At 37.7% G+C, this 17,216-nt stretch overlaps 1 protein-coding gene across 1 annotated transcript; it reads left to right on the forward strand.

The window, feature by feature from the left end:
* Positions 1 to 229: 229 nt before the first annotated feature.
* On the forward strand, positions 230 to 14,359 carry OTULIN (OTU deubiquitinase with linear linkage specificity). The gene is made up of 8 exons (XM_009287983.2): positions 230 to 283; positions 934 to 1,269; positions 5,012 to 5,085; positions 5,919 to 6,013; positions 7,286 to 7,429; positions 9,951 to 10,076; positions 11,115 to 11,384; positions 12,698 to 14,359. Exons 2-8 carry the CDS (start codon positions 956 to 958, stop codon positions 12,890 to 12,892), a joined length of 1,218 nt encoding a protein of 405 aa, XP_009286258.1. The 5' UTR covers positions 230 to 283; positions 934 to 955; the 3' UTR covers positions 12,893 to 14,359.
* Positions 14,360 to 17,216: the final 2,857 nt, after the last annotated feature.

Raw genomic sequence — 17,216 nt, forward strand, 5'->3', positions numbered from 1 at the left:
GGTGCGGTCGGTCGTGTGCCGCACAGAGCCTGGCTCGTCCTTCCCCGGGGAGCGGGGCTGGGAGCGATCGGGACGCGGTGTGCAGCTCTCGTCCTCAGCTTCGTTCTGCGGGACTGCTTGGTGCATAGCAGGGCTCGAGTGCGAAAGGACAGCGACATCTGGGAAAGAAGGGTTCGTGGCAGGTGGGGGGCTTCAACCTGAAGACGGAAACGTGTTGTACTTAAGGTGTATGGAGTGGACATTAAGACGAGCAGTTCTGAGGTGACCAGCCTGGGTAGCAATGGTAAGAACTGTCTAGAACGTGAATGTGACAACCGCAAAGCAACCCATAGTTTTTTGGGAGGGTTATGTATCAATTTAAGATAAATATCCCTGAAAATTTACTATACGGGCACATCCTAAGCCTTTGGAGAACTTGCTAGAATGGATTGTAGAAAGTCCCGTCTTAATGACTTTAGAAATCTTATTGGAAGAAACAAAGATCAGAAATTTTTGCATTAAGCAGTAATCCTGGTGCAATGGGAAGTTTCACGGAGCACCAGGGGAGTTTGTAAAAATCCTCCTCTTGCAGGACTGAAACTTGTTTCATTGGGATTTCTGTTAATCCTCAGGTTTTTAGGTGATAATGCCCCTTGAGAAGAGCAAGTGTTCAGTCAGGGCACTAATTCTCATGTGGGTTGTGTTTGAGGAACTGGCACAGATTGGCCTCGGTAAGAAGTGAAATTGGCTTGCCAAGGAGATGAGTTTGAAAACAGCTTGGGTGCTGTGTTATCTTACCAGACTTCTCTGGATTTTGTTCCTGCTTTTGAATAATTTAAGTACTCTCTCAGTCCTCAGAATATAACATAACTATTGAAATACTGTAATTTTCTTGAAATGTGCTTTTCTTTTTCCGTGAGAGATACTCTTCATATATTTCTCCATTCTTCAAAGCCAGGATAATTTTCAAGGGTGGATGACAGAACCAACCAGCCTTTCTGCGGGTGAGGAACAGACACAGAAAAAAGAGAGTGTTGCCGTACAGTTGATGAAGCGTGAAAAGGAAGTCGGTGTTCTTTCTAATGAACTTGGTGCAGCAAATGCAGCTACTGACCAGAAAGAGCAATCTATGTTGGAAATAAAAAAAGGCTATGCATACAGGAGTACTGGGAGACCTAAGAAGACAGATATCATTAAATCACTTGTGACGGAGCAGGATGCATCTAGAAACTGTGAACTATATCTACCTGTGTCTAGTAATTGTTCAGCAGTGGAGTCGTCTGAGGACAGGTGAGGATTTTTTTTTAAATTAATTAATTAACAGCTTTTCTATAGAAGGGGAGGGGTACTTCCAGTTTGTGACAGTGAATTTCTTGGCAAAGTTTCATATGTGTTAGCGTCTTAGTGAAATAGGTCTCAATGTCAAATCTTAAACTTTGAAGGCCACCTTCACCCTTTAAATAAATCGCTTATTTTTATAGTTTATTAGTGGTCTTCTTTCCCCATCTAAGGGAATAACTGGCGCGACATTAAGCTCTTAAGGGTAGCATGCAGAGCATGAGAAACTAAGAATTGAAGGCAGATACTCTGGTAGCTTGGCTTTAACCTTGTGAACACTTTGTTAGGTGTAGCGCTGACAATCATAGAAGGCTTTTTTTAATCCTAACACTTTTTGTTTGTTTCTTGTAAACCTCCTGCTGTAGGCTGAAGTAAAAAATTAGTTGTGTGATTCAGATTTGACAGTAGAAGTCTTTACAAGAATATTTGGTATCTGGAGGAAGAAATAAATATGAAAGTTTAAAAAAAAAAAAAAAAAAAAATAGAGAAGAAGGTGATTTCTAATTAGTCCTCTTTCTATAGGTAGCCAGTAGACTATTTTAGACAACATCCAAAATCTACAATAAGCGCTGACTTGGTGAAAAAGTCACTAAAAATAAGTACATGTTTTCAAGGATGCTTTTAAAATCTTATTTCATGCTTAAATTAGTCTAATTTAAGCACAATCTAATATGTTAATGCAAGTTTTTTAATATTAACGCACATTTAACATTAATACACCGATTCATATAAATAGGTACTAAGTGTATTTCTTATGTTGGCAAAAGTGTGGTACATAAGGATCTCTAGCCTTCTGAATTTTTAAATTAGCTGCTACTTGGCATACTAATTCTATTTGGTCTAATATGCCTTTACATGAACTATTAATAGCAATGAGTTTAATCTGAAATAAAAGAATCAAATATTCATCCCTTCATGATAATAAACGGAAGACTTTAAGCATTGGTTTTGCTTTTGTATGGTATCTTCAATACTGGGAGTTCTGGTCCTGCAAATCTATTAGTATAAAACTATTTATATTTTGCCATAGTCATTTCCCTTCTCTCCAGCTTAGTTTTGCTTGCTGTCGTCTTAACTTGTTGGGGTTTAGGTTTTTTTGGCGGTGTGGGTTTTTTTTTGTTGTTGTTTGTTTTTTAAAATGCAAAGCCCAGGAATACTCTAAGTAAAATCTGACATCCCGATTTTTTTCCTTGGTATCTTTGGTTCAGCAGAATCTGATTTACTAGTTCAACAATTCAAGTGTTTACACACAACACTACGCACTATTTTTTTTTTTCTTTTGTGCATGCATTTTTTCTTTTAATTATTCTTTTTCTATCTGTTATTTTATTTTCACTCTATTGCTGAGTGAAAGGGGAAAGGCTTTAGTTTCCGCATTCTTGTTTCCACAGATTTACTTAACAGTTGCTGTGCTAGAACAATGTTAAGATGCACTTTCAACTCTGAAATGAGAGTGCCTGTGCAGATGGATTGCACCTCTTAGCTACCTTGATTTCAGAACAACACAGTTAAATTGCAGTACTTTGTTTATGCTGGATGTTAATCTGTCAGGTTCTGAATCTATGGGTTCTATTTTGTCAGCTCCCAGAAAGAAGATGGGGTAATATCTGCAGAAGGAACATGACGCTGCTTACTCTACACCAAACGTCTTTTTTGAGTGACCTCACTAGTTTACTAAATTGAGCACTTTTTCTCTTTGTGCTTTATAACCTAAATGTATTTGAGGATGTATCCCAAAGTAATGCTTCCCCCCGCCCCGCTACCTCCCGTGGGATCCCTTGTAGAAGCAGGTTTGTTCATGCTCAGAGGGGGAGGTTGTGGCTTTCTATTTTAAATACTTAGCTTATAGATAAGCTAGGCTAGAGATCGCTGCTGTCAGGTACAGAGTCGTTTGGGGTTTTTTACTAGTATTTTCAAGGTTATTAAGTATTCTTAAAATTCTTCACAAACCTTAATGGACCTTAATCTGCTGAGACACAAGATTATGCATGGAAATTAGGGTTTATCCAGTGCCACGCTGTAACAAGGATAAGGACTTGGGATAAATATTTCTATGATTTTTCTTCTCAGCAGGTAATACTCTTTTTATGGAGTACTGTGTTTAATATTTACTGCATCTGTTGCTTCTCTTTTAATTAATAATTATGTAGTATTGTTACGAATCAGATTTCAAGCAGCCACTTGAGCACCCAGGAAACCTAGTTTGAAAGATAAAGGTTTGAAAGTTAAAGGTTTGCAACTTGAGTGAAAACTAAACTGTAGTTTCATATGACTAGATGGTAGATAACAGTTTCCTGGTATTAATCTATATTTGACTTTATGCTAGATAATTTTTTGTTCTCAATGGAAATATATGCAAATGGATTAGAAATGTTACCTTTTTTAAGTAAGCTGGTTTGGATGTGAAGAAAAAGAAATACAGAGCCATAGTTTACCAGTGTATTCTTTCAGGTTTAATGAGAGTAATCTAATTACCAGCTGGCTACATTAAACTCTTTCTTGCAGTCTTCCTAACTGCTTGTCCTCTCTTAGTAGTGTAAGATGGGGCAGGGTAATTGCCTTAATTTCTTCCTGGTCTTTTGCAAGCACACTGTGGTTTGGGTTTGGGTTTTTTTGAGTAGTAGATTAGAAGCTACTAATAGTAGTGGGCAATGAATAATAACCTTACAGGTCTCTTCTGCATATATACTTTCTTCAAAATACAAACTTTCAATGTAACCTTCTTTTAGTGGTAAGCCTGAATGATTTACTAATATGTTCAGTGGTGTATGGGTTTTTTGAAGTATTTTAGCTCTGAAACTGTGATTTTTTTTTTTTTTTAAGTTTATTTGCTAGATGTAATTATATGACAAATGCCACTCAGAATCATGTTTAAAGGAATGTGCAATTTATTTTCTGGTTTTTGAATGCTGTATGGACCTCCATTCTCAACCCTAGCTTCGAGATTTCTTATTGATAATGCTAGGCTATGCATAGAAACAATATCCTTTTAGGCCATCATTTCCTCCCTCTGTATGTAGGCTCAGATGGAGACATTTGACTCTTAAGACAGCGTACCTTGACCAAAAAGCCCATATTATTCGAGGAAGACATGTTTGTCTGGATTTCAGTGAGCCTGTAGGCTGCAGTTGGATCACACTTGGAATTTTGTTTTCTTTGAGTTTGTAACATTCAAACCAGCTGCAGATAGCTGCCTACTTTTCATCATGATATTCTGTCACGTATTCTGCTCGTTACTAGGCAGGTTGCTCAGCCCCAGTGGAGTGTAGATACAAAGCTCTGGTGAGTAATGCATTCTTAATTGCATACATAGGTTGTAGTATTCATATACTCAGCAGATATGCATTTTGGCTTGTCTCTTTTGCAAATTTATCCTGTAAAATTTACAAATACAAAGGCACTTTAGTATTCTGTAGTCTCCATACAACCAGCAGAAGAGAAATTCAGGCAGTGATTCATTACCAACGTAGGGGTCATAAATGAGGGAGGGGAACAGTTGAGAGGTTTTTTTAAACTTTTTTTTTTTGAGAACTCATGTTGGTTTTATGAACATGTGTAAGATGGAAAGCAAATCGAGTTGAAAAAATAATTGGAGAAAGACTTAAGTACTTGCCTGTAGTTGTAAACAGGAGAAAAGGTAAATGACTGTAAGATTTGTGCTGTTACATGAAGTATGTGTTGATTTTTACTGCAGTGAGGAGGACATGTATCGTGATGCAGAAGAAATAGAGAGAGAGAAAATCTTACTTTGTGAGACAAGCTCTTCAGGTACATTCGAACTTCGTGTGACGTTTCAAATACAGTATTACAATTCATTGTAGCACTAATTTGTGATGATTTGACACCCTCATTTCCATGGATTTCTGTGCACGGATGTCTCTGTGTGCAATAGAAGTTGCTTATGACTGAATACATTGTACAGTTTAATTCATGAAAAGATCAATTTTATGTAAAACTAGTTGTGCTTAGTGTATTTTTTTTTTTCCCCATGTTTCTATAGTTAACTTTACAAGAGTGTGAATCCTTTGGAAAGCAGTCATATAGCCTATGTTACAAGTGTTGTGCTTGAAAATTACTGATTTATAGTCATTATAGCAGCATCTGTTGCTGGGATCCCTTGATAACTTTAGTGCTATCTGTTTTGGAATGAAGGCTGTTGGGATTCCAAGAGAAAACTGTATTTCTTTTTTCTACCATTGTTTCTGCCTTACTCAGATCTATTATCTTTCTCCCTTATAGTCTGACTGCTGACAAAAGAAGAGAAACTTTCGTCAAGTATTTTTCTGATTGCTAAGAAAATGAAGAGTACTTTACTAATTTTTACTCTTTGCCAATTAATATTTTGCAGAAGAGAGGAGCAGAGTGTTCTCTGTTTTGTTGGACTGCATAATTATTTTTGTTCGCTTGTCATTTTCAGAGCAAGCTGGCTTTTCCCCCCCCTCGCTCAGATACTAGTAATTTTTTAGTAGCTATAGGTTGTGCTGCCAGTCTCCTTTGGCACCAATGTTAAAGTGATAGCGTATATTTAGAAAGTCAATGCTTTTTCTATGTTGTTCTGTTTCACAGTTCTCTGTATAATGTTACATATTCTATTTTGACAGAATATAAACTAAGTGTTGCACCTGAAATGGACATCATGGAGTATTGCAGAAAAGAATGGAGAGGAAGTACACCAGTAGCAAAAAGGATGAGAAAGGTATCGGTTCTTTTTGTGGAGTTTTGTTGGGCTTTTTGTTTTCATTTGTATGTTTAGTAGGTGATTTCCTATGGGAACAATCTTTACAACAGGAAATGCAATAGCAGTGTTTTCCAGTGTCTGGTCTTAGAAGTGGCTGACAACTGGGAAGGTGGTTTTGTTTGTACTTGTTCAAAACGTGTTTTTTAGTAAGGCTACTTGTTGATAGTGTAGGGTTTTGATTAATACTGTTCTTCGTTACTGTTTTCAATTGAAGTTTTAAATTTGGTTTATTACCATAAAATGGTAATTGTGTGGGCTGTTGACATGGCAGAGCAGATAACCAAACTTTTTGGCAGAAGGCAAATAACTGAAGTTGGTGAATTGCATGATTTTTAAGAGGGGGAGCTTTCATGAATAGGCTCAGTTTTTCTTCAGTTTTTCCTGAATTCTTATTTTTTTTAGGTTTTGGACTAGTTTTCTCATATTAATCTTGAGCTAGAATGGTAGAAAATAAAACATAAGGTTGATTGTTTTGTTTTTTCAACACAATTTGAAAATTTAGTGGTATGTATGAGTAAACCTAAAAAAATACTTTCCATAAATGAAAAGATCTGTGTGTCACCTTCAAGAGATTAGTAAGAGAAACACAGATGCACAGGGCATTAGCTCTTGCTAGGTTAGCTGAAGAGACATGCTGAGCTTCAGAAGTTACATTTCAACATTGCTGCTTCTGCTAAAAGTGTACATATGGGAACAGCAGGGATGGGACAAATGAGCTGAGGCATGTGTCAAGATATTTCAGTGTAAACACAAATTTTCCCTGAGGCAGAAACAAACTACATATGACACGTATTGGGTAAATAGCATAAATAGCATAAACTATTGCTGAAACTTCTTGTAAGCATGATATATCTTTAGATTGATAGTCTTGTGTATGTATGTTTGTATGTTTGGATTTTTTTTGAAACCTAAGTGAGTTAGCTACCCACATTTCAATGTTGTTTATGCGCTGTCATCAAATAAATACCACAGCCAATTATCTACTTAGATTTCTTTGGTTTCTTGTTTGTTATTCAGCAGAACTAAGGAAGTTTTTTTCCAAAGCATAATTTGTTACATACAAGCATTTTAACTTCTACAATGGGTAGTGGGCTAACCCCCCCCTTTTTTTTTTTTAAATAGCATTAGCATTTGGATGCTAATATTCCAATATCTTTTATGATACCAGTGCATGACCTTAAAATGTTTTATTAATGCTTTCATTTTATTTGGATTTTGTGTTTTTTCTAGGGGTATGAAGCAGTTGCTCAGAAGTTTGCATCTATAAGGAGAGTACGAGGTGATAACTATTGTGCTCTCAGAGCAACTCTTTTCCAGGCACTAAGCCAAGCTACCCAGTTACCAAGCTGGCTGCAGAGTGAGGATTTTGCTATGGTACGCGTCAAACTCTGATCTTCTGACAGTAGAGGAATGTTGGTTCAAACCTATTTGATAATTTTATGATCTCATTTCTCTATTTTGCTATATATATGCTCACTTTTCAATATCCCTTGATTGAGAAGTGGTAGTGTTCAGTTTCGTTGGTTGTTTACACTGATTCTTTCAACTTGGAATTGAGTCTAGGTCCCCTTAGTTTCCAGTTCATAATGTATAAATGTTACTATAGTGCTGACTGTAATGTAAGTTGTCTGTCTTCATATTGTCCCCTTGGTTTCTTCTTACTGCATGTAATATGGCAGTAAGAGGCTTCCCAAAAGACAGCTGGTAATCACAAAAAATATAGACAACTTATTCTAAGCACATTTGGAAAAAACAAACAAACAACCCAACCAGCTTTTAAAAATTACCAAATGTATTCTTGTGTGCCATATGTGGTTTCTCTAGAAAGTGGATTAACAAACTGGGTGCTGTAGGCTTTTCAGAATGTGTGTATTACCCGTGTCTTAAATGTTACTTAAAATAAGTGTAAGAGGAACTCCAACCTGACATGAAGAACAGTTCTTATGGAGCATTGATGGATAAGCCCCAATCAGCTTTTAAAAATTACCAAATGTATTCTTGTGTGCTATATGTGGTTTCTCTAGAAAGTGGATTAACAAACTGGGTGCTGTAGGCTTTTCAGAATGTGTGTATTACCCGTGTCTTAAATGTTACTTAAAATAAGTGTAAGAGGAACTCCAACCTGACATGAAGAACAGTTCTTATGGAGCATTGATGGATAAGCAAAGCCAGGTGTCTTACTAAGAGTAGAAGAAGAATATTCCAGAAATTGTCTTGTGTCAACAAAGTCCATTTGGTGATATCGGTGAACATGGAAGAAACATGTAAGAAGCTGCCTATACAAAAGTGTTCCACTTCAGGGGAGTAAGGTTCCAGTTGTCCAGGTTGCTGCTGGAAATGTAAATGATGGAACGTCTGATGCAGGCTCTGTGTGTAGGCTAGCAGTCCAGGTAGAATCACGCTGGTCTTACTATCTTTCTGTATAACTTTAGAGGCCATTTTAAAATTTCTCATTGTGGTCACTATCATTGCTAAGTAAACTTCTGCTGATATGTTTTTGTAATTACTGATAAAAATATTTCTATTAAATGTTTCCTACTGCAACAGTACATTGTAAAAAGATTTCTTTTATAAAAAAACCATTCTCCCAGCTGACAACCATCTCCGCATTATCAAACTACAGAAGGTAGTTTCCCAGTGCTCCTTTAAAGAACGTGCAAACTTTTTTAAATGGTGTACTTTGCAGTTTTTAATGATGTTCACCTATTTTTCTTCCTACTGATTTGTAGAAGAAAATGTGTCATATGGTAACTAACATTTTTTTGAAAAAGGTGTACAACTATAAAACGACCGGACTGAAATGATAAACTGTTAAAGCATCAAAGGAGAAGGCATGTAAGAGAAATGTGTGTGGTGACAGCTAGCAGTACAACTTTAACAAAGGGGTTTGGTTTGTGGGTTTTTTTTCTTTAAATTTTAAACGGTGTTTACATGCACATTTCTAGTTGTGGAAGTTACTGGCGTATAATCTTTGATTATTTACTTCTATGTGTCCAATTAGCATAGGATGCCAGGCTGGGCTAGGGGAAGGTCTGTGTATATCTGACAAATACTTGGTTGCCATTAAAGAGAACATATTACTAATTTGGAGTCCTGACAAAATGAAAACTAGCTGGTAATGGCTGGTGGCATATGTGCTGCTCTAGCCAAATATTTAATTCACTGTGAGACACAAGTTGCTCTTCCAGTTCTAGTGGTAAAATGGGTTAATAAATGAGGGTAAAAAAAACTGGGCATGCAACTGCTGGGATGTCCTTCAAGAGAAGTGTAAAAGCTCTTAACTGAGCAGGTGTAGCATGTGAGCAGTAAAAGAGGCAGTTCTGAGGCTAAAGTATAATCTGATGCATTAACTGATCCCCAGGTTGTTTTCTTCTTTATCAGAAAACCAGTCCCATAGTGTTTTAACTATGTACCCTGGAAAGAAAACACAGTTTGTGTGTTCTGAACTAAGTAGTTTGCACTCCACCAAGACTTGTGGCTTATCTGGTGGATGTCATCACATCTTTAGCCTTCTCTTCTGTTGGTTTAGGGACACTTTCAAACACAGTCACTGTCATCTGGTCCTGGAGGGTTTTTTCTAATTTAAAAAGAAAAAAAGAAAAGAAAAGCCATGAGTAACTTAGAGTGATTAGTTTTTCCAGTGCTTATGTATTGGTTAGATCTGGAAATAGTAATAGACCAGTATTCTGACTGTTACCCAGCAAGTATTGTAAAGAGCCAGTTGTGTTCAATTATGGTTATCTTAGTACGACATCTGTTCAGAAGAACATACGAGGGATTGTTTTAAGGTGCAAAATCTTTTTTTTAAAAATCAATAAAATAATAATGTGCAAGTTGGTGGCTTTTCCTTTCAAGATTTTTGACTTAAGCTGCCTTCTCTTCTCTCAACTTTCAGCTTCCTGAAAACTTGCTGAGAAAATATGACTGGATCAAGCAGTGGCAGCTAAAACAGAAACTGGGCAGGAAGATGGGAGAAATAAGTGATGAAATTAAAGAATATGTAATACTTCTAAGGAAAAAGGTTGGAAAAGTATTTGTTTATTCTTGGTCCCTTGCAAATAAGAAAAATGACAAAGACTTTTGGATGTGGTGAATTTAGCATAAGGATGCTTTCGCTAGTGAAAAAAAGTCACTTTTCTGTATGTATACTGCAAAAAAAATCAAGAAAAGAATGTCTGTTCAGATCTGTGGGAGGTTTCTGGTCTTCCACTGCTTGCATTAGCCTGATGCTGGAATTAATTTGTAAGCTTTGCAGAAAACTACCAGTTAGACACATTTCAATGAAGAAATGAATGTAACAGAATAACATTTTGCCTCTGTTTCTTGTATTTGTTTGAAGGAATGATGTATACTATGGATAAATGCTGTTGCTACCTTGAACAGGTCATGGAAAGGAAAAAAAATACAGAATAATGCTGAAGTAATTTCAAAGGAGTAGTTTTTGTTCCATGTTTATACGTTTTTATTCTAGGTTAATGTAACAGGAAAATGTTTGTGCCCTTCTGGTGTTCGTAGTATCTCACCTAGCCCCATCTTTCCCCCTCCTTGAAAGTCTGGAACCTATTTAAAAACTCTTCAGTTGTTCCTGTCTTACTGTGTATGCATATTCTCTTTTTTTGAGGCTTTTAAGAATATTTTAAAGGCTGCATTCAAGCAGTTTCTGAGGGTGGGAATGAAATACGCATTCTGAGTAGCTGAAATGTAAAGAATATGAAGGATGTAGGATTTATGATACAGGAAACAAACAGGTTATTATATTATTGCTTATTGTCCCATGACAATATTTGTTTTGCCACCTTGCAGCAATTTCCAACATCCCCTTCTTTTGCTTTGCTTAAGGACTAATTTAAGCAAAAATCAGTCTAACTCAACTTGACCTTGATAGGACTACAGCTGTGGAAATATTCTCGAGTGTTTTTATAAAGGCACAAAGTCCTTCATAAACTAAATTCTGAGTGCCTATGCTGTGCAGCTGACAATTCGCAAGTGGCTTTTTGCAGGTCTTGCACGGTGATGGCTATTGATACATATTATATGTGTGTGGTTTTTTTTTTTATAGTGGAAGAATATAAGTGAAATCAAGGATCCCGTTGAGAAACAAGAAGCTTGTGATAAATTGTTTAAAAATGAAGAGGAGGAGTATAGTCTCTATGAAGCACTGAAATTTTTGATGCTTAACACCGCCATCAAATTATACAACGATGACAAAAATGGAAGGAGGGTTCCTGTCTTCTCGTGGTTACTGTTTGCACGGGATACATCTAGCGACCCTTGTCAGTTAATGCATAATCACTTGAATCATATTGGTCACAGTGGAGGCCTTGAACAAGTAAGGAGAGATTGTTTTTACGGTGTTATTTTCCTGTTTTGGAGATTTTTGTTTCAAGTGGTTTAAGAAATCATCCAGCTTTTGTCTGGTCTTTTATTGGGAAAAATATGGTAGAACTGCATGCCTGTAGTAAGAGTCTGTAAAGGCCTTCCTTTTAAACATCAATTTTTTTTTTTTTTTGTGTGTGTGACAGCTGACACTTAGGTAGCATCATTCTTTGGAAGTATGGTATTCTATTAATAGAAACATTTGTATTAGTCTCAACTGTTAGCTTTTATCATGATGTTTTTTAAAAAGCTAATACTCAAATTATGAAGAGAAGATCACGTGTAGTACATATACTGGTTGAATTCTGATGAACTCATGACACTTACTGCCTTATATGTTGCAGAAATGATATGCATATCGCAAGCCCCAAAACAAAATGTAGTGGTTAATGAGCTGAATAATCTGAAAGATTTTAGGACATCCATTTAAAAAAAATCCCATTGAATATGTTACAAGTGTGGTACTGCAGTTAAATTCACTACTTGATTATAGACACTAGAAACATGGAAGTATTTATGTTTTGTTTGTGTTTATTAGCTTAAAAATCTGATGACTCTTGTATAGGTGTGACACGTTGCTGGTACTGTTAAATTAGCTGATTACTTGATGACTTTTTTGCCGCCTAGTTTAGTCGATAAGTAATGTTGCATATTTTTGTGCTGACTAGATTTATTTATTTTAGTGATATTCTTCGTAAATTGTTGTTTAGAACAGGATATGCTTGCCACTGTAGTAGACAAGATAAAGACTTTCCAGCTTCTTTCTCTGAATTCCTTCTGGTATCAACAGGCTTTGTAAGGGCTTTCCATCTGCTTTTTATTTGGCTAGAGAGTTCGGAGTACCCTCTAAGAGAGAAAGAATCAGTGCCTGAAACCCGTTCTTGTCTGGTTTAGTGACTTAACGGGATGAATACTGATATGGGAGAATGTCTTTCCTACCTGTTCGTGGCAGTAGGGGAGTGGGATTCTCTGTATAAAGTAGCTTTTCTTTAGGACCAATATCCTACTATGCCATTGTTGGGGCTGAAGAGCTCCATGTTAAAAGGCATGGTGTCTTAGAGGTATTTGTACAGCAAGCTAAGAATGGCTTGAATGATTGAGATGCTGAACTAGAGATGCTCGTGTATATGCATTCTCATTTACTTTTCTTCGTATTTTTTCTTTGAAAAATCACATCTGATAGGTATTAGTTTAGTATTTTTATGAGAAATATCTTGTAAAAGGTGTTTAATTTTACACTCATATTTCTGCTTTTTTCCAATGCAGGTGGAAATGTTTCTCCTTGCTTATGCTCTGCAGTACACCATCCAAGTGTATCGATTGTATAAATATAGTACTGATGAATTCATCACACTTTATCCCAATGACCCAGAGGAGGACTGGCCCGTGGTGACTCTCATAACTGAAGATGACAGACATTATAATATTCCAGTCGGAATGTGCCAAGAGACTATGCTGTAAACAAGTGATTTTTTTGCAGACAAACCTGTGCTGCTTATTGAGATTTCCAGTGCTATTTTGAAACAGGATGATGATGGAAACTGCATTATTGAATCTGCAACAACTTGAAATCCATGTTTTAGAAGTTTACACCTGAACTAAAATATGAAATAGGTATTAGCTTAAAGAGTAAAAATTTTGCAAGTACGGCTTTTGTTGCCCATGAAAAAAAAAAGGAAACTTCTGCAATGCTTTTTTTTGAAGGGCTTACTCTGAATAGGAATGCAAAAACTATCCATTTACTTCTTAAAAGAAGATACATGAGGCTCTGTAGTAAGACATGAGCTGACCTTCTGCTCCCTGAAATAGTGAGATAATGATTAATTGAAATTTCTGGAAAAGTAAGCTGGCAGTGTCCTGACTGATATTTGTAATGCCGCTTTGAAGCAATTTGTACAAATCTTGGGTCTCAGGAAGCAATATAATTCTTTTGCAGTTGGAATTTAATGCCTGCCATGGTTTATGCTATAAGAGAGAAGTTATTTAAAGTTTTCTAATGCTTTGGGGTTTTTTTCCAACATGGTATCTCTTATTTAGAAGCCAGTCATCTGTTACACTGAAAATAAAGAGCTCTTCCCCTTTCAGCCCCTTGAGAGGATCATGGCAAAGAGACTTGATAATCAGGGAGTATAAAAGTTGTTTGTAAGTAGGTCACAAATTCAAAACCTACACAGAATTCCCTCTTCAGTTATGATGGCTGGTATGGGATAACCACGTGCCCACTAACTTCCGTGTCTGTCCATGTTACTGTTCCTGTAATGTTAATCCTCGCTGGCAGCTGCTGTGGAGAACATCGGGGTTTTCATTTGTCCCGGGAGTGCAGTAGATGGAAGTAAACTTCTGGTGCAACTTCTCCACTCTTGGGAGGAGTATGTGGGAGGTTCTGTTTCTGCTTACAATTATTCATCGTGTTTTAAACTGAAGGAATACAGAATGTATCAGATGCTGGGAGTGCTGACGTACCTTGAAAAATAATTAAATAATAAAACCTTCACCTTTAGCTTAAAGTGTAAGTATGCCCTGCAGGTGATGCTCGGAACAAGAGAGTGAAAATTGATTTAAATGAAATGCCGGTCATACACGGATCACTTGGCTCCTCTGAGAAGGCCTTCTTATAAAAGGGATAAGATTATAAAAACTACTTTTATTCCAAATATTCCGGAGGAAATGACGTGCAAAACTCCCAATTCTCCTGTTTTGTTCTACTTAATTTGTTTGTTAACTTTCCTTTTATTGTGAAAGGTAATTACACAGTGAGAATGTGTATTCACGATGTTCTGAAATGTGTTTTAGACACATCTTAATGAGGTCTATCATGTACTCAGTGTTACGTTTATCATGTTGTCTTTGCCTTTTAAAACAACTAGTTTGATCTGTTACTGAAAATTCTGGGAGCTACAAGGAAATAAACCAATTCATCTGACGGTATTTTGTTTCTTGTTTCTCCCTAGCTTTATGTTTTTCAGTTTTTAATTTTGAAATCCTTGTTCAAGTTAGTTATTTCTTGAAAGCTGCAAAGCATAGTAACGTATGTAAAACAAGTAATTATCAGCTTGCTGCTTGCACTTGGACAGCAAAAAACAATTCCCTGAATTACTGTTACCCAAGTAACACTGAAGGGGAAAGAAAAATTAACGTTTGCGACTCACTGAACTCTCATAGAAAAGTTGTAGTTATGATTTAAGTAACTGAAATTATTTAAATCTTGACGTCTTCTAATTGTGATGTATTCTTGAGATTAAAACTTAACACCTCTTTGAAAAAGAGCCACTGCTCTAAATGTACGACAGAGGCCTCTGAAGCAGAGGCTTTTTAAGGGCCGAGTTTGCAGCCATTGGGTATGTAAACAATTCGCCGAACGGGCTTGTATGTTGAACTGAGAAGTGCAGGACTGAGCACAAGGGCCGTGTAGACCTGAAGTCACATACCGTTCCTGCGGAACCTGAGTAACAAACAGTAGAAAAACTGATGTTGCTTTGTATCTTCTGTCCTTATTTTGGAGAGAAGCAACGAGTCTGCTGTGGCGTGCAGTATATTGATTTAACTTATATTTTAAATACAAAATTGACAGCTGACAATTTTTCATCTAGACTTATACAATGGATAAATACTGCTTTTCTGTTGGGTCCCCTGCCCGTATTCTATTGAATAAACTGAGAGAGTCAATAAAAATTAAATGACGTGGAAGTGAGGCATGGAAAATGAAGGGGAATAGAGGTCAAATCAATTCGGCCCCCTGCCCCGATGTCCATGAGTCTTACATGTGAATAAATTTAGAATAGCTGCTGTACTTCAAGATCAACGTACTAAAGGAAGCAGATGCTTTACTCGCCACCTGGCATACGTTGTTAGGTACAGTCCAGATTTTTAACGCTGTAATATGTGAGCTCCTAGGAGTTCGCAGAGGTGAAGAAAGTTCACTGACTGTTGTAGTTAGTGTGCTTTTTGTGCAAAAAATACTTCATCCGCTTGCAGCCCATCTTTTATCCCTACTTCAACATTATTACGTCCAACTTCTGCCCTTTATGCTTTTTGGAGAAGGAGGCGCGTGTTTGTTGTGTTCTTCAGAACCATTTTAGCATACTTCCAGGTATTAAATGGAAACACCCTGCTTTCTATCATAATGCTTTCACTTGGGCTGATTGCTTTTTAAAAAGCATTTAAGTATGTATTTTTAACTGAACGCAGTTGTGGTCTACACAAAGCTTTTATTTTGCCTTTCTTCGGTCTCCTAGTAAGACAGATGTTATAAAGTTAACGGATACTTATCCTCCAGCTTCCTTTCTGCTGGTGGAAGTGTACAGCAGAAGTTCTTTGTGTGAAGGAAAACAGAAGTTCAGGTGATCTTGCTGGGCTGGGAGGAGGGGAAGAAAAATTGCATTGTACCACCTGGGACTAGTTGGCTGCGAGTAGAGGGGCGTGCTGAGCTGGAGCTGCACGGCAAGGTAGCAAAGCTTAGGCTGAGTGCGGCTGTGAGAAGCTTGTGCTGGAACCAGCCTGATGGTGTCCTGTGGGAGCTCACCCCAGAACCCGGCTGCCCCAGGGAGGTGCAGGTGTGTTTGGTGCAGGACTCTAACTTTATTCAGATAGCCGAGTCAAAGCTTGACCGAATCTTGGCCAAGTTTGTTTTTGTGTGACGGCGACAGCCCTATCATCAAAAACCAGCGAAGGAGGGTGAAGAGCAAGGTGGGAACTGGTACCTCACCGGAATGGCGGACACGGTCACATATCCCATTTTAGATGTTAAAGGAAGTGGGGCGAGGGAGCTCTTGGATTGCGTATCGAGTGCAGGGCTCGATTCGTGATCTCATGTCCCTAATATTGAAGAGTGTCGGTTGTGCAGCCCCTGCATCTTGTCTGCTGGAGATAAATTGCCATTTGTTCCCCCAGTACGCTAGCTGGCAGGACAGGACTGAGAACGTTTGAAGATGGCCAAATGTCCTTTATGAATGCTCCCTTTTTTGGTAATGGTGGAAGACGACAGGCGGAAGTTCTGGAAGCTTGCTGCTAGATGAGTAATTGTGCTATGACATCGACTAATGTGCTTCAAGCCAGGCAGATTCAAAGAATATTTCCATTTATAAATTTCTTGAGGAGGAGAACCTCAACCTCTGAGAAATGGAAAGGAAATGTTATTAATTCCACAGAGTTAAAAGTAAAATAGGGAAGGCTTAGCATGGTAGAGGCCTCTCAAGAAAGGTGGCTCTCTAGTCCCTTTTCCCCAGAGCATTCATTTTCTGCATGGGTGCTGATGAGTTGCTCTTATTTCTGTTCACAACTTCTATTCAAGTCAGCGGGATGCCAAAAAACCACCCTGAGATGTATTAAGCCATTGAAGAACTAGTCAGTACTGACTAAAAATTGTTTTATCAGGGCTGTCGGATGCTGAGGAAGGAGTAGCACGTCGAACGTGATTGCCAGCTGCCTCTTCCAGAGGATCGTTTCCCCAGTTTGCTCCTTTTTGGAATTGCGGTTTTTGGGGTTGTTTTTTTAGACACCTGCCCACCAGGTCTTTGACGTTACATATTTCCTTTGGGCTACTGCAGCAGACAGCTGCTGCAGGGACTGTCGCAGGTAGCCTCTGCACATGCTCTCCAGCATCAAGCTTTCAGTCTGACCATCAAGACCAGTCAGCCCAACAGTTTTTCATTTCTCTGATTGAAAAAAAAAAAAAAAGCCTCACTTTATACAAACCACATTATTATGTAGGCTGAATGTGGAAGGTACAATTCCTTTTTTTTTCCCCCGCCTCTTACTTTTCTAAAATCAGGTAATTCTGCAAGTG

The sequence above is a fragment of the Aptenodytes forsteri genome, unplaced genomic scaffold, assembly GCF_000699145.1.
Source record: "Aptenodytes forsteri isolate BGI_AS27 unplaced genomic scaffold, ASM69914v1 Scaffold27, whole genome shotgun sequence".
NCBI lineage: Eukaryota > Metazoa > Chordata > Aves > Sphenisciformes > Spheniscidae > Aptenodytes > Aptenodytes forsteri.